Raw genomic sequence first — 27,306 nt, 5'->3', positions numbered from 1 at the left:
ACACACAAATTTTGCTCGTGCTGCTACTTACCTTTTTTAATGTGAGGAATTCATGTAAATACTAGATCATTATTGTCTCTAATTATAGCCATTGTTAAAGGGAAAACATTTAGAACCCATGTAAGTAGAGAGTTATCTGTACTACAGTTTTCTGTTGAGGTTTTTATTAGTCATGCTCAAGTTATTTATGACAAACAGCTTATGGTATTTACCAAGAAATATGGATTATAGTGTAGGTACAGGAAGAAAATTTTCGTAAATAAAAACCATTGCTTCAGTGCCTCACTTTTAGCATAAAAAAGCAGCACTTGATGAGAAACTCGTCAGTACTAGAAGATTTGGTAAATATTTAGTATAAAGCATTAGTGACTCACCGCTTTGAATTTTTTATGAGAATTAATTTGGATTAAAAATTTCATTGCTAATAATGTAACCTAATTAATAATATTGGTGCAGTATAGTGCTGTACAGTGATTATAATATTGGAATTATATTTTATGTAATTGTTTTTGTTTTTAAGCTTTGCAGTGTATAGATTTTATATTTTTCATTGAGTTTCAGATTTAACTATTTTTATCTTTTTCCCTCAGTTTCAGACTTAAAGAAATGGGAAGGAGAAAACTTAATTAATCTGCAGAGGTCTTGCGTGTCTTCCTTTCTTAATATGAGGCCCAAACGCAGGTCTTCAAGTTATGAAGATTATGGTAACAAAAAACAAGAAATATGTGAAGAGGGTTGTGTAGAGGGAGAAGATGAGAAAGAAATTAAAATGTCTTCACCTATTCTTGGTAAGAAAAAGCATTTCAGGAAATGCAATGCTTTATCACCACAAGCTTTATCTTCACTTTGCAGTGATGAAGGTGCCAACTCCTGTAGTCCAAAGAGGGAGAGGAAAAATTCTTCAACAGTGGGAATGGCACACTCATCCCCAACTTCCTCAGCTGATCATGCTTCTGTACATAGAAAAATTATTCAAAGAAATATAGTACCACTAGACAAACGAAGACAAAGCAGAGGTTGCAGCTATCAAAAACATGCTCTACTTAGCCCTGTAGCATCAAAGAAATCCACTGAAGCTGAAAGCCCATTGTCCTCTTTTGTAGAAAAAGAAGATTCATTAATTGAAAATATTGACTTTGAAGAACTTGATTCAATTTGCCTGTCTGTCATGTCCACTCCAAAGAGTAATGTTTTCTCCAAGAAAAATAAAAGGGCCAAAGTTTCTGAAATTGAGTGCACTCCAAAGAGGAACATATATTCATCAAAGAAAAACAAGCACTATTTATCTGAAAAACCATGCACCCCTTCACACACATTTAAATTGAATGAATCTCCTCATGAAATATATATTTCAGGTAGACGATCCTGTAAGAAAGTTGTATATAAATCATGTAAAGCAAATGACGAGGAGTTATGTCATGAAAGAACTGAAGAGTCTCCCATCACTGAACGTGTGCATAATACGAGTGGCGTGAGTTTTCTTGGTGGATTTGGTGATGAGGATTCCCCAGATCTCTTTGAAGCAACACCAGTTTCAAAAAGTTATGCTGTAAGTAAGAGTAGAGGAAGTAACTTCGAAAGCGAAACTGACCTCTTCAGTGATGAAACCGATATGTTCAAAGGTGTCTCAGACAGCCATGGTAAATGTGAGGAAAATTTCAAAGACCATCCTAGAAGTAAAATGGAAACTACCAAAAACAACTATATTTCAAAGACTTTGGAAGCAGACACAAAGAATTTCCAAGTTCCTGGAGAGCCATTGTCATCAGGCGCACCTTCGTTTGTGTCGAGTGAAAGAAATGTTGATGCAGAGTCATGTTCTGTTGAAAATGCTTCGTCAAGTGATTCCCAAGTTAGTTTCAGTAGCACCATGGAATCACAACCTTTGATTGTTCGTCTTCAAGGTAGATTGGATGGATTTCAATCTTCTCAAACTTGTGGTGAGTACATTATACTGTAATGTTATTTATATAATTGGAATGAGAGTAGTTATAAGAGTTAAAATTTGTTCGTATGAGAATACAAACCATCACATTATAGTTCAAGGTGGTTACATTCATTGAAGCTTGATAACAAGGTGGTTCTTGGTGGCAGTGGATGAGTTTCAGGATCCTTCCCACTCACCTGTTGTAATCCTTCACTTTTTTCAACCATTGTCAAGTACAAGATTGCTTCCAAATAATAAATCAAATTATTTACCATCTGCTCCATCTTGTTTTGTAGCTGTACACATGACACTACAGTATTAGGTTCATGTGATGTGCCCATAGTCTTGAGAGCAGTCCATGGTTGGCTTGTTTGTCTGCTTCCTCTCTTCCAGGGAAGATCCTGCTCAATATGCAGGGATCAGTCGAGATCTAAGAACCTCTCACCTTAAATTCATGCAAGCAATTTAGGTGACTTACCATCAATTCTTATGACCATTTAAGTTTTCATGATTTTCTGTCACAGAGCCAGCCTACATGCTTACTACAGGTTATTTTTGGATTTTTTGGGAGACATGCTCCTTCACAAGTATTTCTGGTTTTGGATATTCATTTTCCACAAGTAACCACACACAGGAATCAGGGTCTAAAGGGTGTTTCACAAGGTCAAGCATGTTGGCCAATGCATTGGACAACACGATGTTCGTTAGCACGTTTGACCGTGTGAAAGGGTAAACATGTTGGACCAATGTGTTGGATGGATGTCTGATGGAATCTGACTTTTGTGGGCATCAGTCTCAAACCGTCATACGTATCAGATCTCAGGGATGTAACATCTGTAGCAGCTCCTTTAGTGGCAGACTGGGCCTATTATTTTCCGATTGACACTTCTGCCGATAAGGACAAGGAAAGGGGAATCATGATGGATTTCATTGCCATATATAGGAATCATAGAGTTTTGTGGAAAGTGAAATTGAAAGAATACTCTAATAGGAATTCAAGAAAGAAAGGTATAGATAAGTTGTATGAAAAGCTAAAAGAACTTCACCCTCATTGCACACGGAATGATGTGATGAAAAAAATCAGTTGTCTCCATAGTTCTTTTAGAAGGGAGCTTCGAAAACATGGGAGCTCTAAGAAGTCAGGCAATTCAGCTGATGATATTTACAAACCCACTCTCTGGTATTTTAACGGCATTATGTTCATATGTGATCAAGACTTGCCAGGAGAGAATACATCAAATTTGGATTCTACTAATATTGATGAGGACGTGATTTTTAATGATTAGACCGAAGTTGGAGAAAAATTGGAGTGTTTAGATAACTTACCTGAACTTTTATTTGATGTTATTGAAATTACTCAGATTCACCATTCAAATTTGAATGAATACAAATTGTTTGAGGGGGAGCCAGACATAGGTCTAAATAAAACATTTGAATCATGAATCAATTAAACTGATCATAATTTTCTTATTTATTTATTTTGGAAAGAAAGGAATACGGCCCAATATTTTGCTCACAGTTTTAACCATACTGTTTGTACAGATTTGGAGATGTGCTTTACTATTTAGACTAGGCCTAACTTACCTATTTTCATGATTTACACGAATTCTTTGCCATGCTACTGCACTCTCATTTTAACATAGTAATCCTTAAATCTATCTCTTACTTCTTTTGCAATTTGAGGGTAATTTCATGAGCCTTGTCTGTTTTGCAAACCTACTAAATAATTAGGATCTGCGGATAAACCTGGCAAAGTAATTTTCCTTGCTCTATCTTCCCTATGAAAGCACTCCACTGGGGAATAGTCTGAAGGGCGTGTTTTATATAAGTAACTTACCCAGTAATTACATAGCTATTAGTTTCTTTTAACCTGCCCATTTTCAGGTGTAAGAGAAGGTACAATATACCAAAGAGCTCCAATTTGTTTCTGCTGGCTGTGGTTGAAGGACTGTGTTTGGCAGCAGCTCGAATTTTGGAATTTATACTTTGCTGGTTGTTTGACTTATCTTCAATTGGTGAAGTATTTAATTTCATAGCCTCTCGGCATAATTAATCCTGGTTGTTTGACGTATCTTCGATTGGTGAAGTATTTAATTTCATAGCCTTTCGGCATAATTAACATAGTGTTAGTTGAATTTTGATCACGGATTGACGACTCTGCCCGTTTTTTTGACTTGTATTAGACTTTTCTAGGATGTCTGACACTAGTATATAGTGCTAGCATTAGGTATTGCAGCAAAGGCTGCAATACTAGACTAACTAAAGAATCTTGTGATTCAACTGACACACTGTTTGTATTCCATGTAGGGGGCAAACTTTCAGTAAATTTACGTTGTGGGGAGTGTAATGACTGGGATGTTAAGAAGTGGAAGACTTAGATGAAACATACCAAGAAACTAACTAGAGATAGGAAGAGGAAAGCTATGACTAGGGAATCTAGTAAAGCTTTAGCTAGTCAGGATTCATCCGCTAAGTCTGATGCAATTGCTCCTGTAATTTCTTCCGATCCCATTCCGTCTCCTCCACCTGTGCAACCCTCTCCTTTACCTGACTCTCACATTGCCGACCCCAGCACCATTGTCAGTCTGGAGTCGAAAATCGACACTCGCTTCGAGTTAATAGGCGCCCAGTGCAAGTGCAGTGGTTGTGGAGGAGGTGGCTGTTCGGCCCGCCGATTCTCCTAGGCCAAGGTCCCTGACATACTCCCCAGCACCTGGGAGGATTCAAACTGGCAACCTAAGGGAGGTTGGTGGGGTCTGCCCCCGAGCAGTCGCCCCCTCAGTTCAGTCTGTTGATGAATCCCAACCAAAGGCCGTTGGAAAGGCCTTCAAGTGAGTGCTCATTGTATGTCTTCCAGCTCCGAGGATTTGAGTCCCAGACACGCATGGCGCTATGCAGACAAGTCACGCTTGCTGAAGCGGCATGCAGTGGAGTTTGAAGTTTCTTCCCCTGTTCCTTGCAAGAAGGGCAAGGCTTCACTGCGCCCATCATGTAGTCATTGGGATAGCCCCGAACAATTCTCTTCTGCTTCTTCTGACAATGATCGTAAATTGGCACTGAGGCGTCTTGTGGCACAGAGACGTTCTTCGTCATATAAAGGAGCTACTGCATCAGGAGTTGCGCACCCAGCACCTTCATCTCTACAATGATCGCCCGAGCGGCCAGCAACTAGCATCGAAGCGCCCAAGCTCCCGTTTGTGATTGAGTGCCTACTGGCGCCCATTCACCAACAGGTTTTGTCACTGGCTCCCGTCTCTGCAGTGCCTCCCGAGCGCCCATTGGTGCCCTCTCCTCCACCGCTTCTTAGTAGTGTCATTTCGGACATTGTTCCTCCTACAGTTGACCCGATTCAGAGCAAACTGGATAATATTCTTAGTTTGCTTCAGAAGGCTTCCCCTACAGCTCAGACAACAGCAGACTTATCGCTTTCTCCTGTCTCTTCTGAGGAAGAGGTTGTTCCCGATCAAGATGCACCTTCATTGGCGTACTCTGCACTGTTGAGGTTCCTGCTTCGACTTTATAGAAGCCCCCCTCAGTTGGTCCTTCAAAATTACTGAAGTTAGTTCTTTCCTCTTCAACAAGGAAGGCACTGGAGGAAGTAGAAGATTGGTTTTCTGAGAAGAGGGAACAAGGCAAAGCAGTTTTTGTTTCCCTCCTTCCAAATTGTCCAGGTTGAGCTACAGGTTTTATGCGACCAGAGAGCTCCTTCCTTGGGAGTCTCTGCCTCCTCTCAAGGAGACTTCTCCAGCCTTATCGACTCGACTAGGAGATCAGCTTTCTCTTCAGCCAAAATTATGTTCTCGGCCTTGGAACTTGTGCACCTTCTTTAAGATATTTTTAAGGTGTTTGAAGTGATGAGCTTCCTTGACTGGGGAGTGGGCGCTCTGGCGCGCAAACTTAGAGTGTTCTTTGTTACCTCAAGAGATCTCGACGGATCTCTTGGGAGTACTTTCCTGTATTGACAGAGGCATTCACGATAGTACACAGGAGTTAGCCATTCTGTACGCCATGGGTATTCTTAAGAAGAGGGACCTTTGGTACTCCTTTACTTCAAAAGGCATCACTCCATCTCAGAGATCGGCCCTCCTATTCTCCCCCTTGGACAAGACATATCTTTTTATTACTGGCTCGATGGCCGCCAACTGCAGAACACTTGGCGCCAGCTTTCAGGCGCTTGGTGTCCGCTATCGGGTGCTAGGCGCCCACTGTTTGGCACTAGGCGCCTGCTTCAGGCACTCGGGGCTCACTCTCTGTCACCTTGGCATCCACTCTTGGGCGCTCAGCGCCAGTTATTGGGATCTTGGCGCTATCTGAGCTATCTCTGTCCTACTGCTAATCTTCCTGCCCATTTTGTCCACTTGCTCTCACGTCTGGCTCCCTTGCTTCCTTCTCGTGCCATTGCCAGTCTTGTTTTAGGTTAACAGATGTTAATCTTGTGATAGTGAAGTGTGCAGTAGAGGAGGTGTCTACTCGCCCCTCAGTTCTCCTAGACAAAGGTCCCTGTCATACTCCCATGTAACCGGGTAGGAGACATACAGGAAGTCCAAGGGAGGTCGGGGGTTACACACAGGCATTCGCCCCCCTCAATCGAGCCTGTTGCCAGTCCCAGGTATCGAGACAGCCTGGAAAGGCTTCTTTCTGGATGTGTAGTGGAGGTGGTGGCTATCTGACCGTATCAGCTCTCCAAACCAGTCCCTGCCAGACTCCCCTACACCTGGGAGGAGGCACACTGTCAGTCCATGGGAGTCTGATGGGGTTTTGCCCCTGGATAGCCGCCCCTCAGTCAGACCTGCTGTCTGCAGGTGTCAGCGGACAGCCATGGGAAAGATGTCCATAGAGATGTCCCTTTTTCTATTTGGTAGTTTAAACACAAGAAAAATCGGTTCCCTACCTTTAGAGCGACGTCATTTTGAGCGATGTCGTTTTGAGCGATGTCATATTGGGTTTTGAATGATACAATAAGAGCGAATGGTATTTTGAGCGAAGGTTTATTTTAAGCGAATACTTCGATGATGTTTTTACGTTACTAAGAACAAACGGTTATTCAGCTTAATGGCTGTTAAGTCGTTTTTACATTATTAGGAACAAATGGTTTGTTTATTTTTTTATTTATTTTCTTATTCTGGAAATTCAACACAGTTTATTATTCAGTTCAACCCATCATGGAGATTCTAGTTTCTAGTCGTGGTAAAAACAAAATTGCTTATAATGGATTTATTTATCGGAACGATAAAGCTACACAAACAACGATTTCTTGGCGGTGTGAAGTGAAAGGCTGCAAAGGGCGGTTGAGCACCACGTTGGAGTATGAAAGAGACAGAAATTGCAGAGAGAGAGAGGAGAACACTGCATACACCCCAACCTGTTAAAGTCAGTGAGGAAATAGTTAAAGGAAAAATCTGCAAAGCTGCTGAAGCGTCACATGATCCACCAAGACGCATACTCCAGGACGCTATTGCTGGTCTACCAGATGAAGTTGCGGCAAAGATTGGTTCTGGAGAGAAATTAGGCGTACCATATCTAGGAAGAGGAAAGCTAAAGGGGATTACCCACCACCTCCTCAATTTGCTCAATCCCTCATCGCACCGGAATCCTTGTGCTCTACTTTCACTGGTGATAATTTCATTCTATATGACAGTGGTTTAGGTGATGAGAATAGAGTTATCATTTTTGGTACTAAAGAAAGTATTACATGGTTGAAAGACAATCGTCATTGGTTAGCTGACGGAACATTCAAAACAGCTCCATCTATATTTTTTCAGATTTTTACGATTCATGCATTTATAAAAGAAAGTATAATACCTTGCATATATGCTTTACTCACTAATAAATGCGAAGAAAGTTACAGGGTAGTATTTAACGAATTGAAATCCATTGAGCCTTCTCTTGATCCTATCACCGTTATGATAGACTTTGAAATTGCTACAAAAATGCTATAACATCGGTATTCCCAAGTTCTAGCATAGCAGGATGTTTCTTCCATCTAGGACAGAGTGTATGGAAAAAGGTTAACAACTTGGGATTGAGAGGAAAATATGTCAGTGAAGAAAATATCAGAACGCTAATTAAAATGATGACTTGCACAGCCTTCCTCCCTACATGTGATGTCATAAGAGGCTTTGAAGCCATACGAAATATGGAAAATTACGATGAATGCCTTGACGATGTTTTTGATTATTTCGAAGATAACTATCTTGGGCGCCCATTGACAATCAACCGTAGAAGAAGGCCTAAATTCCCGTTACCTTGGTGGAATGTCTATATCAGAGTTCAGTCGGATCTCCCGTGTACAAATAATTCTGTGGAGGGGTGGCACAATGCTTTTCAAGGCAGTCTGTCTTGCTGTCACCCGACAGTTTGGCTCTTAATAGAGGCTTTAAGAAGGGAAGAGAGCCTACAAAGAACTAAATATTTTGGAATAATTTCCGGAGAACCGAGACGTAAGAAAACAAAATATGATGCGATGGAAAAAAGAATTAAAAGCATAATTGATTCTAGAGATACCTTAGATATTACTACTTTTCTGAGACACCTTTCCTACAATATTACATTTTGATTAAAAGCTTCCAGAATGTATATACAGTATTTTCTCCATGGATTATATATCCCTTAGTTTTAATTATCACAAAAATAAGTATTTGTTATTTGAAATATTTTAATAAAAATCACCTTATATCTCAGTTATTTGATATATTTTAATAAAAAACGACCTTATCTTTTATTTATCGAAATATTATATTTTCATGTAATCTTTGTAAATGGTTATTAGATACTTGTTAATAAAAAAGACGAATGAAAAATTCTATTATTTATTATTTTCAACTTTGTATCGCTCAATTTGTGATATATTTAACAGTGCGAGTTCGATCAATCTGACATCGCTCAATTGGTATCGCTCAATATGACTTATTTGATACTTCTCCCAAAATGACATCGCTCTAAACGACATCGCTCAAAATGACTTCGCTCAAACGACTGGGCACGGAAAAATCCTGTAAAAATGCTTATACCTGAGTATTTTAATAGTTTTATCACAAGAAGTGCATTTATTCATGAAAATTATATGAAAATACAGTAATTAGTGAATATTTCTCAGTGAAAAATACAGCGAATGGGCGAATTTTCCGCGAATAATGGGTAGATATGCTCCACAGAGAAACGCGCGAATGCATGAGTCTCACGAAACGCCTTGAGGTGTTGAGATCTGATGAGATTCAAGCCCCTGAAACTCATTCTTTAGACTTAGTTCTAAAATGTGAAAATATTTTGCATATTGTAATATTAAATTTTGTAAAAGTACCACACAAACATGACTCAAATACTAGAATTTTATTATTGTTGGTTAATAATATTCCTTAAGGTAAGTGTCATTTGAGGAGAATAAAAATATTGATAATATTGATAGACAACCTTTACTATTCATCTGTTGATGTGTCTACAGTAGTCTGCTGATATGAGAATGAATCTTTATGATAACTTTTTGTTTGTGATATTTTTGTGTATTTACTATTTAAACTTAGTACTTTTTTTATGATACATTTGTTTATTTACTGTTTTACTAAGTATAATTTAATAACTTCATTTAGAAGTCATATACAGGAGTTGTCTGGCAAAGATAACCTTCCTATCCAGTTAGGATAGACATGGAAAGTGTAACCTCCAGCCTTTAGGGCACATGGTAAATTTCCCAGGACTTCTATAGCATCTTTGTCGCTAAGAAATATGGTAACTCAATAAAAATCTTCATCTTAGCAGCACATCACTGCAGCTTCAAGAAAGAAAAAGGTAACCTTTGGCCTCTAGGATGCATGATAAATATCTAGGACTTACTTTGGGAGAAAAAAAAGCATACCTGATGCTGGGAAATACTGTAATTCCAGCATGGTCCTCAACTCTGTGATAGAACGCCACCACCTCAAGAAAAGAAGTAAATGATTAACACAATAAGAGAAGTAGAGTTCCTTCCATCTATGAAATTGGACAAGCACCACATATGTCAGTCCCACTAACCCCCACAGCCAGAGCATTGTAAAGGCACACCAGCACCTTTGGTTCCGGAGTGGACGCGTCATCGTCGTGGGACCTCTCCAGACGGCGGTGGAACGACGGCCGCCTGGATCAAACGTCCACAATACAACCCCACTGCGAAGACAAGGGAGGGGAGAAGAGGAGGAGTGGCTTCCCAATGCTCCGCAGGGTACCGCGCCCAGGGTGGCGCCGCGCGACTGGATCTCCAGTTTTTCTCTGAAGGGATATGGTAACCCGGCTACTATATCCCTACAATTAATCCTAGCCGGTGACATAGAATTAAACCCAGGCCCCTACACATGTCCCATCTGCAGCACACAAGTCACAGCTTCTCGCGCCGGGGGTGGATCAGTCCACTGCAACTTGTGTGGTGGGTGGGTACACCTTCGGTGCACCACACTGAGAACACTAAAAGACTACAATGTACATTGGAAGTGCATCATATGCCGTAACACACACACACAAACAAACAATAACAATACACAACAAGCACTTCCTATCCAACAAAACACCAACCAACCAACACCACACAGATCACCATCTCCCACATCTACCACACTTTCCTCCAATCCCAGAACACCATCACCCATTCCTACAAATCAAACATCCCCACAAACCCCAACACCCCATAGCACACACTCACCTAACGCCCACAGAAATGCACCACTAAATACACGCACTCACACACTTAGACATAATCGCTGCAACATAAACATCTTACAATTAAACATTGACGGCATTCGCAACAAACACATTGAACTAAAACATTTCATGCACAAACAAAAGATCCACATAGCCATCATTCAAGAAACAAAACTGAAACACACACATAAAACACCCAACATACCAAATTACACAGCCATTAGACAAGACAGACAACATGGTGATGGCGGAGGCCTCATCACATACATACACCATAACATATCCTACATTGAAAAAACGCAGTACATCAGAACACTAACACAAGTAGACAGACACACAGAACTACAAGCATTTAATATCAAAATAGGGCACAATAAACAAATCACAATCATCAACACATACATCCCTCCAGAATATTCACCGGGTTTACCAGCAAACTTCACAATTAGACTGCAGGCGTTGAATACCCTCCCAGATATACTTCTGGGAGGAGATTTCAATGCCAAACACACAGACTGGTATGCCCATCAAGACATCACACAAAGAGGCACAGACATCTCAACACAATTAGATCAGCTATACATACTAAACAACACAGATATGCACACACACATACCACACCAAGCCAACTTTAGTCTCACTTCCCCAGACATAACATTTTGCTCACCCAACATAGCACCATCAATCACATGGAAAACACAAACAGACCTATCATCAGACCACCTTCCTATTTTAATAACACTCCGAACCACACATGACACTTTCTCACATACAAGACACACCATCCCTAACTACAAGCGCGCCGCCTGGGATGAGTACTTGGAAACCACTGAGGCTCATTTCCAGGAGTTAAACCACACACACATAACATCATCACAGACACTAAACAACACAACAATACAATTCAACGACATAATAAACAATGCAGACAAAAGAAACGTTCCTAAAGGCAACAGAAAACACTACAACCCAAACTTCACGCCTGACATAAACAGACTCATAACAGAACGAAACAATTTAAGAAATACACCAACCCCACACACACAAATCACAACAAATCGCATACATGATTTAAACACAGAAATAAACACCAAATTAACTCAAAACAGACAGAGAACTGGCAAACTTTTCAAGGTACACTAGACTACAGAACCAACCCATCCAAACTACACAAAACTATCAACAGTCTCATCAATTCAAACAGTGGGAACACTCAAAGTCACGCCTCAATCACCACATCTGACAAGATCCCTTCACGCAAACAACAAGCCAACATCTTAATAAACCACTACGCAAAAATCAGCCACCTACGCAAATACAAAGAAGACAGACACATCTACAGACGCAAACAACAGTTCCCATTAGATTACACAGTAATATTAGCCACAACAGAAGACACTGCTAGAATCATTAAACAACTTAAAAACTCTGCAGCCATGGGCATCGATAACATTTCAAACATTCATTTAAAACATCTAGGTCCCCATGGCACACAAACACTGACAAACATAGCCAATTATTCATACGCACACTGCATTATACCACACATTTGGAAACTGGGGAAAATAATAGCACTTCTAAAACCAAACAAAACACCTACACAAGCAGCTTCATACAGACCTATAACTTTACTCTGCACACCATCAAAAGTAGTAGAACGCCTCATCTTACGCAAAACCACACCACACATACCACTGTCACCCACTCAACATGGCTACAGACCACACCACTCCACAACAACGCTACTCACCAACCTTACACAAAAAATACAAGATGGCATTAACTCCAGATGCCCACCACAAAGAACACTGCTAATCACAATAGACATAAGTAAAGCCTTTGACGCCATCTCTAGACCACTTCTCATCAACAAAGTTTACAACACCACACTACACAACAACACCAAACGCTGGCTCGCCAATTACTTAACAGACAGACAAGCATTTGTACACTACAATGGCGAGTCATCCAAAATCAGAAACTTCATGAACGGTGTCCCACAAGGCTCCGTCCTAAGCCCAACACTTTTTAACCTATTCATGCATGACATACCAACACCACCTAACAACATATACATCTCCTCATATGCAGACGATCTAACAATCATATCAATACATGCAGACAAAAACGTATGCTCCACACAAGTACAGACTTACATAACACAACTTGAAAACTGGCTCACACAAAACAGATTACAGGTAGCACCAACAAAATCCACAAGTACACTACTCACTAGTCACAACAAAGAACATCAGTACAGACCCACAGCAACGCTGAACAACACCACAATTCCACACACACACGAAACAAAAATCCTAGGAGTCACATACAACACTTCAGTGTCATTTGCTCCACATGTCAGTAACATCATCAAGAAATGCAGACCTAGACTAAATGCACTAAGATCACTAACAGGCACAACATTTGGACAACAAAAAGAAACGCTCATCACAGTATACAAACAATACATCCGCTCCATAATAAACTACGCCAGCCCAGCCTGGCACCCTGCCATATCCAACACACAACTAAACAAACTACAAATAATACAAAACACAGCTCTGAGAATCATCCTTGGCAGTACACAATCCACACCAATAGAACACTTACACGCCGAAACCAAGATTCTCACCATCAGGCAACACTTAGACATGAGAGGCACACAATTCTTGGCATCGGTCATAAACAACACAAACAGCCCATGCTATTACCTTCACGACCACCCTCCAACACACAGGCAAATAGTGAATACACCACACAGACACTATACAGATATCTTGAATTCTATACCACCACCCACAAACAGCACACAAAATAAAAAGCACATCCATACTCACCTCACCAGACAAGCACTTAATAACCTTCCCAACAACAAAATACTCGGCACCCCCACCCAACATAAGCAGTACAGAAACACAGCTCTCAAGATTGAGAGAGTACACCTGACTCGACTTCGCTGTGGTCATCACCAATCACTAAACACCTACAAACACCGCATAGACAACACCCAAACAGACATATGTCCACTCTGCCAAGTTAGTCCCCACACAATTACACATCTCTTAGTAGATTGCCCTAACTTGGCAGCCCTTAGACAACAACACAACATCCACACTACCACACAGTTATGGTTAGATCCAGTAAGCGTGGTGTCCTTCTTGCGCGGTGCAGGCTTCCTGGCATAACAGAGTCTGGGGAACCACAACAACAACAACAACCAGCACCTTTGGGATTATACCAATCTCCCTCCTCATCAGTCCATCCCTGCCACTCTTGCCATGCAGTATCATGAAGGATGAGAGAGAGAGAGAGAGAACCAATCATTGTATATAGAGAAGTCATTCTTCCTTTTGTTATTCCACCATGATTGTGCTAAGTTGCATCTTAGCAAAATTTCAGATTAATCCAAAGAAAATGTTGTATTTTCAAGTGTTTTTTGTCCTTTAAATAGTTATTGCACACTACTTGTAGAAAGAGACAGTAAATAAAGAAAATGCAGAAGACTATATAAGATGTATGCAGCCAAAACTGCTATCATTTTCATTTATTTTGATCTCTCAAAAGCTTCTTTCCATGGTATACAGGCCTTTGCCTGTGAAACCAACACCCACCCATGAGAATACCAGCACTTACAAAAAGAACCTTATGCAAAATTAACTAGAGGCCAAGAAAAAAAGGAATCTGATGAACTAAAAATAAGAGGAAACTTGCCACCAACAGAGAGATGTGCTCTTAAATTGTTGACTCTAGGTGCTTACAGTAGGACAGCAACAATGAATGAAAGTTTGTTGTTCGTTGATGGAAAGGTAAAAGTTCCTTAGAAAGAAGAAAATTAAATCAATCTTACTGATTATATAGCCGCTGATGACAAACAATCTTTCTTCACAGCATGGTCCTTGACACTCATGCCATAAAAAAGACCAAACTTCCTCTCTAAGCCCCTTGAGGTTGAAGTCTTCCTTGATTCAGTCCACTCCCTTAAAGACCAAGGATTGATCAAGTTGAATGACTCTCCATTCCTTCCTCTTGTAGAGGCTCGTACCAATTGAGATTCCCTATACAGAACATATATGCATATTAATGACATGAAAGAGCAGTTACAGAATATAAAGAAAAGTGTAACTAGATTATTATTCTTTTTCACAGCAGCAACAATATAACATTCTCTCTTATTTAGAGTTTATAGATTGTATTCATATACTGTATTTTTGTTAATGAGAAATTGTAAATATAGAATTGAATTTAGTATGGACTAATAATTGTAATGATGGAATATAGAGAGAGAGGTAGGTTGTTGTTTAATAAAAATGCCCCATTAGTAGGGAGAGAGCAAAGACTTGAGAAGGGTACATGAGAACTTTACTACTCATTGAAAGAGAAACATCAGTGCTTGTGAAGACACAGGAGGAGATTTTGAAAAGACGTGAACATAGAATGGTAAACTCATAGCCTGAGACAGTGGGAAGATTGTATAATGATTAGCAGTTGATAGAGAGATGAGGTATCAAGAGGCTGGAAAAAAAGACTTGAGATGGTTTAGGCCTGTGATGAGAAGGGCCTGAAAAGAAATAGATACTGAATTAGCTGGATGAAAACCTGCAGATAGACATAGGAAAGGAGATAGACGGAGACCTCAACCTGATGTGATTTCAGGCAGTAAGAGCACAAGACATCAAAGAATGAAAAGAACCAATTTTATATGTATAACCCAGTAAAAAAAGTTTCTCATTGGATGGGCAGGTACCGTTCTCAGCTAGCACTCTGCTGGCCCCGCCTTCAATTCTCCGACCAGCCAATGAAGAATTAGAGGAATTTATTTCTGGTGATAGAAATTCATTTCTCGGTATAATGTGGTTCGGATTCCACAATAAGCTGTAGGTCCCGTTGCTAGGTAACCAATTGGTTCTTATCCACGTAAAATAAATCTCATCCTTTGGGTCAACCCTAGGAGAGCTGTTAATCAGCTCAGTGGTCTGGTTAAACTAAGGTATACTTAACACTTTCATGTCCAATTCACGTAATATTACACAAAATCACCCTACCCCCCGCCTTTCCTGATTGACGTAATTTTATGTAAAATTTACAAAAATTTTTCGTACGTGTGGTAGGGGTAAATTTTTTTTATTTTCGGACAGTTGGTGGTTTCCATAGGCTAAAGCATACCTTGGACCGTGTAACTCAGGCATCAATACGCCAGCCAAGCAGTTCCTATACTGCGCATGCGCAAATCCCTGGCATAGTAAATTTCTCACAATGAAATCAGCTGATCCTACCCATGCTTCTCTCTCGTATCTTACATTTTTTTTTTTATAAAATGTAGGATTACATTATTGGAAACACTTGGTTTCATACCCTCTTTTTCCATAAATTTTTTAGTTCCTGTACTGTGCATGCGCAAATCCCTGGTGTAGTAAAATTCTCACAATGACATCAGCTGATCCCACCCATGCGGGCCTGGCAGGCCACACTTCTGTCAGAGACCATGTGTGCGAGGTCGGGTAAACACGTGTGGTTGTTTACATACAGTGATGTCAATAGAGAACAGTTTCCAACATGCTTTCGCAAAGTTTTTATGGTAAAACTAGCGGAAAACGCGATAGTGCATCACATAAGAGACGTCTGGATTTTAGGCAGGGATCTGAATCTCATTTTTCATTATATATATTGATATTTAGAGAATGTTGTTGGCTTTCTCATAAAAAATAATTCATTTGCCTAACATATAGTTTATGAGCTACAAACGATAATGTTGACAACTGTAACATTTTTTTTCGTTTCGATCAGCTTATAACATCAAAATGAAACTGTTGCCGTTACCAAAGCCATTTTTCTTGACTCTCACTTTATTCCTCAACCTTTCCTCTACATTTTTTTATATTTACAAAGTAATTTCTATGAAAAATATCCGAGCTAGGGCTCTTAAAAAAAAAATTTCTAGCGATAATTCTCACCGTATGCCGGGCAGCGCGCTCTGTTTCTTACCCTATTTTCTATAAATTTTTCACCAACTGGACTTATTCGTTTTTCATTCTTTTATATGTCGGTATTTAGAGAATTTTGTTGACTTTCTCATAAAAAATAATTCATTCGCTTAACTGTTATAGTTTTTGAGCTACGAACAATAATGTTTACAACGGTAACTTATTTTTTCGTTGATCAACTTATAACGTCAAAATGATACTGTTGCCATTATCAAAGCCATTTTTCTTAACTCTCCCTTTATTCTTCAACTTTTCCTCTACATTTTTGTATATTTACAAAGTAATTTCTATGAAAACTAACCGAGATAGGGCTCTTCAAAAAGATTTTTTGTAGCGATAATTCTCACCATACGCTGGGCAGAGCGCTCTGTTTCTTACCCTCTTTTCTATCAATTTTTCACCAACTGGACTTATTCATTTTTCATTGTTTTATATGTCAATATTTAGAGAATTGTGTTGGCTTTTTCATAAAAAAACTTTCATTCGCCTAACTGTTATAGCTTTTGAGCTACGAACGATAATGTTGACAACAGTAACATTTTTTTTCGTTTCGATCAACTTATAACGTCAAAATGAAACTGTTGCCGTTACCAAAGCCATTTTTCTTGACTTTCCCTTTATTCTTCAACTTTTCCTCTACATTTTTGTATATTTACAAAATAATTTTTATGAAAAATAACCGAGATAGGGCTCTTCAAAAAAAAAATTTTTCTAGTGATAATTCTCACCATAGGCCGGGCAGAGCGCTCTGTTTCTCACCCTCTTTTCTATCAATTTTTTCACCAACTGGACTTATTCGTTTTCCATTGTTTTATATGTCGATATTTAGGGAATTTTGTTGGCTTTCTCATAAAAAATAATTCATTCACCTGACTTTCATAGTTTTTGGGTTACGAACGAAAATATAAAAATAAGTAAAGAATTTTTTTTTTTCGTTAAATAACTCTCATTTTTTCATATTAAGAGGGCTGGGACTCTTATTCTGAGTATTCCACCATAAAATATAAACATTTAGAAAATAGGACAGCAAAATGAATGTTGTTGGCATAAAATTTCTATTTTTGCTGAATTTTCGAAATAATTATTTTTTCGTACTGTCGAGCGCTCCCAGACACCTTGGGTCTCAGGTACGCTCAGTGATATAGTAATTATACAGATAGGAAAGGGTTAACGTAACCCAATAAAAGGAAAATCTGACATAAAATTTATGATAATGAGTAATGTGAAGATAAAGTATCAAATTGGTCACAATTTTTTTTAATATCCTTGTGTTTTCTAATAGGCTGTTGAGTGTTCAGATTCAATAAAATGTATTTCACGGAAGTTGAATAATGCTTGTAGCATTTTCCCTCCCCACAGCTTCACTGGTCTTGCAGTCTTATATCCAGACTACATGAAGGGTGAGGAATGTGACTGATAGTTACATGAAGGTTCTGGTGGTGTATGTGCCAGGAGACTATCATCTTGTTTTTGTCAGCTAAACAACACGACTAATTAGTATATATATTTTTATATATATATATATATATATATATATATATATATATATATATATATATATATATATATATATATATATATATATATATATATATATATATATATATATATATATATATATATATATATATATATATATATATATATATATATATATATATATATATATATATATATATATATATATATATATATATAGAAATCCATATTATAAAAATCATCAGTAAAGTGAATATGAAGCTGACCTCTTCGTTGAATATGTTAATACTGTACACTTGAGCATAAAGTTTACTATCAAGAAAGAGGCGAATGACCTACCATTCCTGGACGTTCTAGTTTTCAGACATGAGAGTTATAATACCATGATTTTTAGGAAAAAAACTTTTACTGGACTTGGTACAACTTTTATAGCTCTGGTTTTGATCATTTTAAATCCAACTCTGTTGCTACTCTTCTCCACAGAGCACTCGTCCTTATGTCGAACTGGAGCCTTTTCCATAAAGAAATTACATTTATAATTGAATTTTTTAATAATAATTGTTTCCCTGCAAAGCTGGTGTTTAAGAAATTATATAAGCTACTCAACAAACATTTCATTACAAAACCAGCAGTTTTAACCATCCAAAAAATGAAGTTTTACTCATGCTTTCCATTTACTCATGACCTCAAATTTCACAAAAAGTTCACACCAATTATTGAGGATCATTTTTATGCCTTTGATGTTAATTTAATTCCTAAGAACCCTTTCACTATTGGTTCACTCTTTAAAACTAAAGAGCGGTTATCATCTTATACGTCCTTTGGTGTTGTTTAGAAATATACTTGCCCTGAATGTCAAAAAGGGACCTATATGGGATCCACCAGTAGACTCCTTAAGGTGCGTATCAGTTCTCTTTGTGATGTCAGTGGTAGCAGAATTTCAAACCCAGGAGATTCCAATATCAGAAATCACTCCAAAATTCGTAAAACACATATCGATAATAAAGACTTGTGCATTTTAGGCCATACCACCAACCCTCAAGACCTTGTTATTCTGGAATCACTTTTTATTAAACAACTTGTTCCATCTTTAAACACTCATACGTCCTCCTCCCCTCTGTATTTATCTTGACTTGTGTTGTTTCTATTTGTTTATGTTTAGTTTAACGCTGTCTCTCCTCTAGGTCAGTCCTTAATCTTTTGTTCTGTAACCCCTTTCATGGCTATTTTCATTTTTAATTTACTGTATATTCTGTTACCTTTCTTTTTAATGTAGAGATTTAAAAAAATTTTTTTGTTTCTTCAATTTTAATGTTGTGTATACTGAAATTTTGTATGAATAATTTTCAGCTTTTTCAAGTCTTAATTTTTAGTTTTAGTCCTTACGACTTTACAAAGAATTTTATGTTTCATTTTAATAGACCTGATTATGTAATTAAATGGATAATTATGAAACGTTGGAATAAAGACAGCTTGTACATCTTTGTGTGTCCTCTTCCCTTTATTGATGATATATATATATGTGTGTATGTGTGTGACTGACAGAGTTTAGAAAAAAGTATTTTATTGTGAAAATTTCTAATGTCTTGCTACTTTTTTCTCCCAAGGTGTAATACAAACAGAAAATGAACTAAGAGCAGAATTAGTGGAGGCAGCTGTGAAAGAAGCAGAGAAAATCCATGAATTGGCGAATGAATTTGAACTTGGTCCATTTTTTGGCCTTCCATCTTTAGTAGCAGAGGTACTCAGAAAGCATCGTGGTATTCAAGACCTTTACGGTAAGATATAATTCTTTAGGAAAACAAAGTAATTACAGTACTTTGGTAGGAATGTAGGTTTCATGATGGATAGATTGTAATGATTCTTACTTTGCCTATCAGAAATTATTTTGGGAATTTTTTTGTTTTGACTGTAAGATTATAGTGTTGAACATCCTTCTTTTGATTGTCATGTCTGAGTGGTTAGAGCATAGTTACAGTCATTTTTTGCAACAGAGCCATTTCATTTGCTACAGTTAGTTGCTTTATATTGGGTGATGAATGCAAAACAAATGTTCTCAAATCTTGTGCTGTTTTTAGAATCTGCTGGGGACCTTGGCCAAGGTAGAACTGTTCATAAAACTTGGCAGACTTCACATGAGGTCTCTTCAGTTTTATCTGAAACCCAACCAGACTCCTTCATTTTCCCCACTCCTCAGAGACCAAGACGGACTTTTGATGGTGGTTATCCGTAGAAAGACTTTGAAAATGGAAATCTCTTCTACTGTTGCACCCTGGCCTAGAATTTTATTCCAACGCTTCAGAACTAGGTTGGGGAGCCCTTCTAGGGAGTCAGAAGATCTCAGGGATGTGTTTCTGTAGATCAGAGAGCTCTCCACATCAATGTGAAGGAAATAAAGGCCATTCACCTGGGTCTCCAGGTCTTCTCTCCTCTAGTTTCTGGCAAAGTAGTAGTGGTTTATGCGGGCAACACCACAGCGCTGTCGTATGTCCGCAGACAATGGGGCACCCACTCCTTTACTCTCTACGAAATGGTAAAAGACCTCCTTCTACGGGCAGAGCAGTACCAGGTGAAGATTATCACTTGCTTCGTGCAGGGAAGAATGAATGTCCTCGCAGACGAATTGAGTCGCTGCTATCAGATTTTGCCGATGGAGTGGACTCTGGACTCCTTTGTATGCGACGATCTCTGGAAGCTTTGGGGCAAACCAGCTGTGGACCTCTTCGCAACATCAAGAAATCATCGTTTGCCTCTGCCTCTCATTTGCTCCCCATTCCCGGACCTTCTTGCATGGGCAGTGGATGCCATGCTGTTGGACTGGACGGGCCTGGATGGGCCTGGATGTTTACGCCTTCCCACCTTTCAGATTGCAACAAGTTCTCCTCTTACCAGATTGTTTCGTTTTGGCCCTGGAAGGAATGGTTTCCGGATCTGCTGCATCTGTTAGTGGACTTCCCAAGACTCCTGCCACAAAAACAGTCGCTGCTCAAATGGCCCCACTTCCTCAGGTTCCATCAAGGATTGTCCGCTCTGGCCCTGACAGGCTTCAGACTATCAGAAGCTTTGTCAGAGCGAAAGGCTTTTCGAAGCAAGGTGCAGAAGATCTTCTAGCAGGCTCTACCAATCCAAGTGGTCAGTTTTCAGAGGATGGTGCCAACATAATAACATCTTGTCTTCTGAAACCTCTATAAGCCAACTAGCTGACTTTTTTCTTTTCCTGAGGACTGATAGGAAGTTGTCTCCCTCTACCGTCAAGGAGTATAGGTCAATGCTTTCTTCGGTGTTTAGGCATAGGGACATAGATCTGTCATCCAACCAAGACCTCACCGACCTCATCAGATCCTTTAAAACCATATTAGAAAAGCCTGGAGTTGTCTCATGGAATTTAGACGTTGTTCTGAATTGGCTTACAAGCTCAATTTTCGAACCCCTCAGCTCAACCTCTTTTAAGAATTTCACTAGGAACAGAAGGCTCTCTTTCTCGTGGCATTAGCGACCACCAAACGCGATAGCAAGCTGCAAGACTTCAACAATAGGATAGACTTATCAAATGGGAATGCAGTATGTTCTCTCTCTCTTGGTTTCCTTGCCAAGAATGAGGACATTTCTAAGCCATGGCCTCATTCGTTCGTTATTAAAAGCTTAACGGACACCCTCGGCCCAGACGAAGAAGAGAGACTTCTTTGTCCTGTGAGAGTCTTGAAGAACTATCTTCAGAGGACAGAAAAGATCAGAGAACCCTCTAACATGCTTTGGTGCTCAGTGAAGAACCCTTCACGACCTCTGTCGAAGAACGCCCTTTCTTTCTTCCTTAGAAGTTTGATTACAGAAGTGCATTCTCAAGTTCAAGAAATGTTTTACCTTCCCTTAAGGTCAAAGCCCATGAGGTTCAAGCCGTTGCAACATCTCTGGCTTATCGCATAACATATCTCTGGAAAACTTTCTACAATCAACATTTTGGAAGTGTAGATTGGTGTTTGCTTCACATTATCTTAAAGACGTGGAAACTGTGTTTGATAATTGTTGTACTTTGGGTCCTTTATCCGTGGCTGGCATGGTGTTGGGAAAGAAAGCATAGGGGGCTCTCTGAGACACTACTGTCTCTTCGCCTTGTTGTAAGGTCGTTGAGTTTAAGGTCGTTTTTAATTTTGGATATAGGTGACAGTGTTGTGTTTTTATTCTGGTCTGTGCCCAGGGCAAGGGTGCTATTTTTTTACTTTTTCAGCCACCGGTAAACTTCCATGGCTGCAAAGTACCCACTGAAGTAGGGGCAACTCTTGGCCATACTGCCACGCCCTCTACAGGTTAAGATGAACGCCAACCAGAGGCAGTACCCAACTGAAGCAGCATTAACCCATTGCTGACAACCTTCCTAGTTCAAGTCATTATCTTTATTAATTTTTGGATTAGAATATGTCCATGATTCCCACCTCCTCTCAATGTGGAATGAGCTATGTAATTGCTTGGTAAGTCACTAATTTAAAAAAGACATTTTTATGATAAAGTTTTATATATACTTACCAAGAAATTACATAATTGGAGCCCTCCCTCCTCCCCTCAATGGACATTGGTCATGAAACGAATTGATCCTCTTTGCTGAGTGTACCTGTCAGTCCCGAAAGTGGGCAGGACCCAGTCACCTACACAAGTGATGGTAGAGCCACCACGAAAATTTGAATTTCGTTAGACTGCCATGTAGAAAGCTAGCAGCTATGTGATTGCTTGGTAATTATATATAAAACTTTATTTTATCATAAAAATGTCATATTGTATAACATACACAAAAAAAGCAAACTTTATGTTTTTCGTTGTTCCCAAACACATTAAAGTACATTGTATACAAATAAAAGTAAACATACAAATTTAAAAATACTTTTTCTCTGTCACTTACTTATGTGCACTGCCCTTAGTGCTTATGATGGCCAGACATTTTAAATCTTGTGAGGGGGTTTAAAAATCCTTTTCCACTACTTCTCCCTCCTTCAGCTCGACTGTGACATTGAGAACAGCATCATCTTCCTCTGCCTCCTGTGACTCATGGGAGATGTGAAGTGGACAGAAGAGGCGTAGATATTTCTAGAGGGTTAGGGTCATCAAAGTGAGCAGCGACACATCAGATTTTTCAGATTCTTGGTTGAAGGAGCCCTGCATATCACTGAAAGCTGCAGACATGCTTGCCTGCATTTCTAAGTTGAAGGACTGAGTTACCGAAGAAGTGGATGGCAATAGGCTTGGGTGCATGGGGGTTAGGGATCTGAAGAAACTGTCAAGAGTACAGTACTTTAACAATGACATTCTGTTGAAACTCTCACTCTAGTGCAGTCACATCCAAGGCCATGGGGCAGTTGTTGGGAGTGATGTTCCAGTTCTCCTTAAGCTCGATAAGCATATAAAAGACCATGCACATGTGCTTGTACAAGGGCAATTGTTTTAAAGCAGCCTGGTCATTATTGTCATCTTCCATGTCACCAGCAGCAATAGCAGCCATCTTGCTGTCAGAGAAAAATTGGAAACCAGGATCACCACCATCATTGTCCAGCCACTCCTGAACATAATCCTTGGGAATGTTTTTGCCTCCAGTTTCAAGTTGGGCCAGGAAGTCGTTGTCTTTGAACCCCTGGAAGTCCATCATGCTCTCTTGTCCATTCAGCATATAGTTCCAGGCTTGGTTGATGGTCTCTAAGGTGATGTCCCTCCAAGATCTACGAAGTTGTAGATGGCAGACTTCAGCAAATATCTTCGAAGATTCTCCGTTGTCCGTTTTCCTTGTGTATCCAAGCCTTGCTCCCTCTCCTCCATGTCCCCCAGTACTACCATCACCTCCTTCAGGAACTTCCTCTGGTATAGTTGTTTTGTTGCAACAGTAACACTTTGGTCCATTGGCTAAATAACCCTGATACGAGAAGCAAAGCCTCTCGATGTCCTGTGCCTGATGACGATCCTAGAGATGAACCAAGCCTTCAGCCAAGTGACTCCAAATCACTAGGAGCTTATCTATTGACCCACCTAAAACACAAAGTTGCTTTGCATGTCCAACTACCACTGGTTTGCAACAAATCCCACGAGTAACATTTGCACTGACAAAGCAGACACGTGTTGCTTGGAATGTTTTCAACCAGGTAAATTGTTTCCTTATTATCAGCCAAGGTGTTGGTGACTAAGAGCAAAAGAGTAGACTAGTTTTGTCAGCGTTGTAGATTTGCCATGAAACAAAACCTTTTCTCATCAAGTTGTGCAAAAATTAGCAAAATTTGTCCATTCCCTCCTCAGAAGCATCCAAAGCTTTGCCATGAGTCTTCATGTGAGAAATCCCGTGCTGAATCTTGAATCAAAACAGCCAACCTTCAGATGCCTTAAAGTTCACAAACTTATGCAAGCCCGTAAACTTTGTAGCTGCAGCCTCCAATTCAGCACCATGTACATTCATGTCAGCAGCCCTCTGTTGACAAAACCACACCAAGGTCAACTCCTCAGTGTCCTCGTGACAGCCTATTGCCATGACCTTGCAGACCTGACTCTTGGCTGTCTTCTTCCTAAAGTTTTTCATGTACAGTATTTTTCAGCTTCTTGGGGGAAGCCTTGATATCAAGCAAGATTGACTGCACTGTCATATTCATCCATGATATGAGACATAGACCATCAATGTTCTCATGACAGCCTATAACCATGACCTTGCAGACCTGACTCTTGGCTGTCTTCTTCCTCGTACTTTGTTTCAGCTTGTCCTGGGAAACCTTGATATCATGCAAGATTGGCTGTGCACTGCCATACTCATCCATGATATGTGATGTAGACCATCCTGTCCCAATTCTCCTGATGATTTCTAGTTTTTTCTGAAGGGTCAACACCTTTGCTCTTTTAGGATGAGGTGGGGTCATACAAAAGATACACAGCACCACATACAACACTACCAGGACCTGCAATACTCCAGGCACTGCAATTAAAGCCACATGCTTAAGGTACATTATCATGTTAGGAAGCCACCTGCAAGCAGTTCAAACAAGTGACTGATCATGCACGACTGTACAGGGAGGGAAAATGCTCTTTGTTACCGAGTGCATTGATACTTTCCAGATGTAGCTACTTACAGAAAGATATGTTTATGATGCATGTCTATTATCCATTAAAAAGCAAATGCCACAATGATGTTTACATTTCCACCAGTATGATAAATGGTAGACTTATATGGCATAATGAATCAAAAAATATATTTATGTAATAATTGATTAGACTACAGATGTTTTGTGAGTAATCTACACCTCGTATGCAAAGAAGCAGGTTGACACTAACATATTTCATGTGGATGTCCAAACTTCATTCATCAGCAAATGTCATGTTTGGAAAGAAAGTCACTCAAGGAAACTTTGCCAGAATGAATCATCATATTTGGTTTATCAAATAGTTGTTTTAGGGCCTGCAATTTAAGAGATAAAATTAAAAAAATGTTATTAAAGCAAGCAGTTCGGACCAGTCCTCGAGTTAGAAATTTTAGATTATAGGTCAGGGTAAAATACCTAAAAGTTCTTGAAGTGTGTATAAACAGTGTACATTTTAGGTTTATAAAATTATTACATTTAGCCACCAAATATGTACTGTACTTGGCTTTATTCTAGTCTTCCTACATCATGGCCTTGTAATAATGAAATGTAGTAGAAACAAATAAACAGTTCTACCACAAAGCTGTTCGAGGCATTTTTATAAAAAATCACTCTTCCCTTCTCCCAATTAGAGCTAATTGACCTGTTTGTTCCTCTCTCTTAGATATAATATTCCGCCATTACAGGAATGGCCACTTCCTAAGGCAATGAAGAAAATATAATTATGTACTCACATAGGCCACTAGCTACCCAAGAATTATGCATACACTTCTGAACTTCGGAAACACCACAAGTATAATATAGGACAAATTTTTACATCAAGTCATCTATACTCATGACTGTAAATCTACATTAGGTGTTGGATTTGCTGCTGTTCTAATGTAAAAAATCCATTTTCTCTAACTAAGTAATGAGTGTTTTATAAAGCAGAACTAGCTGCATTATTATCAGTATCTTGGGTTGCTGACAGTATACCACCACAGAAATGAGTAAATATTAGTTATTCAGGAAGTGTAATCAGAGCACTCAACTTTTCCCCCAAAAATTCATTTGGTAAGAATCTAGTGAGTGTTGATTTATACTAGATCTCTGTCCTTGCAAGCATAAAAGAAAATGAAGATTCTGATGAAGGAGCTAAAGAGGCAGTTGGCATGACGAAGTCATGCATAAACATTCGATTGAAGACTATCCAACTTTGTTCACTTCCATCATATTGAGTAAAGAATAGAGTGAAGAATTGGATAAGCAGGATGAGGGAAACATTTTTTAAGAATGACAGAATAAAGTAATTTTATCTTCTCCATGTTGGATAGTCATATTATTCATGAATATCTAATAAATTTCCTGGACAGTGCTATTCTTGAAAGGTCAGCCAGCAATACAAAATAATAATGACATGCATTTTGTGTGATTTATTCTAAGACACAATTCATAAAAAAAATTATCAGAATCTCCTACATTTTTAGTTTGTAATTATCACAACACAAACTCTTCTGGCTGGCCTTACGAGTTGAATTTTTTCAGCCCAGTGGCCTACTGATAATACTGTCTGCTGTTCTTTGTGTTCTTTTATATTTTTGGGGATATTCTCCTCTTTCAATGCACATGATAGTCCATTGTCTTTTGGATTTTTCCGTAAGTTTAGGATAATTGAAAGTATATTGTTTGTAAAATTAATGCCATTTAATATGTTAATGGTAGCTTAACTAGTGAGTTGGAAATTGTAGCCATATAGGGCTGGCCTGAAGGATTGTCATTGAGATTCTGATGATGTCAATTTATGTCATCTATGGAAAATGTAATAATTGAATGAAAATATTTTGTGGTTAGAGTGTCGTCTGTATGTTGATGTACACAGCCTATTCAGGGAAAGACCATCTAAAATATTTTATCATAAACATTTTTATGATAGCTCAGAATGAATTGTTGCCAATTACTAGCTAAATAAGATGTGCATGTGGCTCAGCTCAAAATGAATTGTTGCCAGTTACCAGCTAAATAAGAACTTGTAAGTGGCTGAAACCTGAAAATTTTAAGTGATGGGCAGAAATGTTAACAGAAGTTAGTCAAACAGTTGTGAACTAGGAGTAGAGCAGGTTGAACGAAAGAAAAGTAAAATCAATGGTACCTTGAGTGACTAATTCTTGAGACA

General features: G+C 39.0%; 1 protein-coding gene across 1 annotated transcript in view; it reads left to right on the top strand.

Moving 5' to 3' along the window:
• The window catches only part of LOC136830919 (uncharacterized), a 456,633-nt gene that overhangs the window by 46,129 nt on the left and 383,198 nt on the right, over positions 1-27,306 (top strand). The window contains 2 exon segments of the mRNA XM_067090890.1: positions 591-1,940; positions 19,665-19,835. Coding sequence (XP_066946991.1) covers positions 665-1,940; positions 19,665-19,835 — 1,447 coding nt within the window. The 5' untranslated portion in view covers positions 591-664.

This window comes from Macrobrachium rosenbergii, chromosome 47, assembly GCF_040412425.1.
Source record: "Macrobrachium rosenbergii isolate ZJJX-2024 chromosome 47, ASM4041242v1, whole genome shotgun sequence".
In the NCBI taxonomy this organism is placed as follows: domain Eukaryota; kingdom Metazoa; phylum Arthropoda; class Malacostraca; order Decapoda; family Palaemonidae; genus Macrobrachium; species Macrobrachium rosenbergii.
This window is presented reverse-complemented; position numbering and strand designations above follow the sequence as displayed.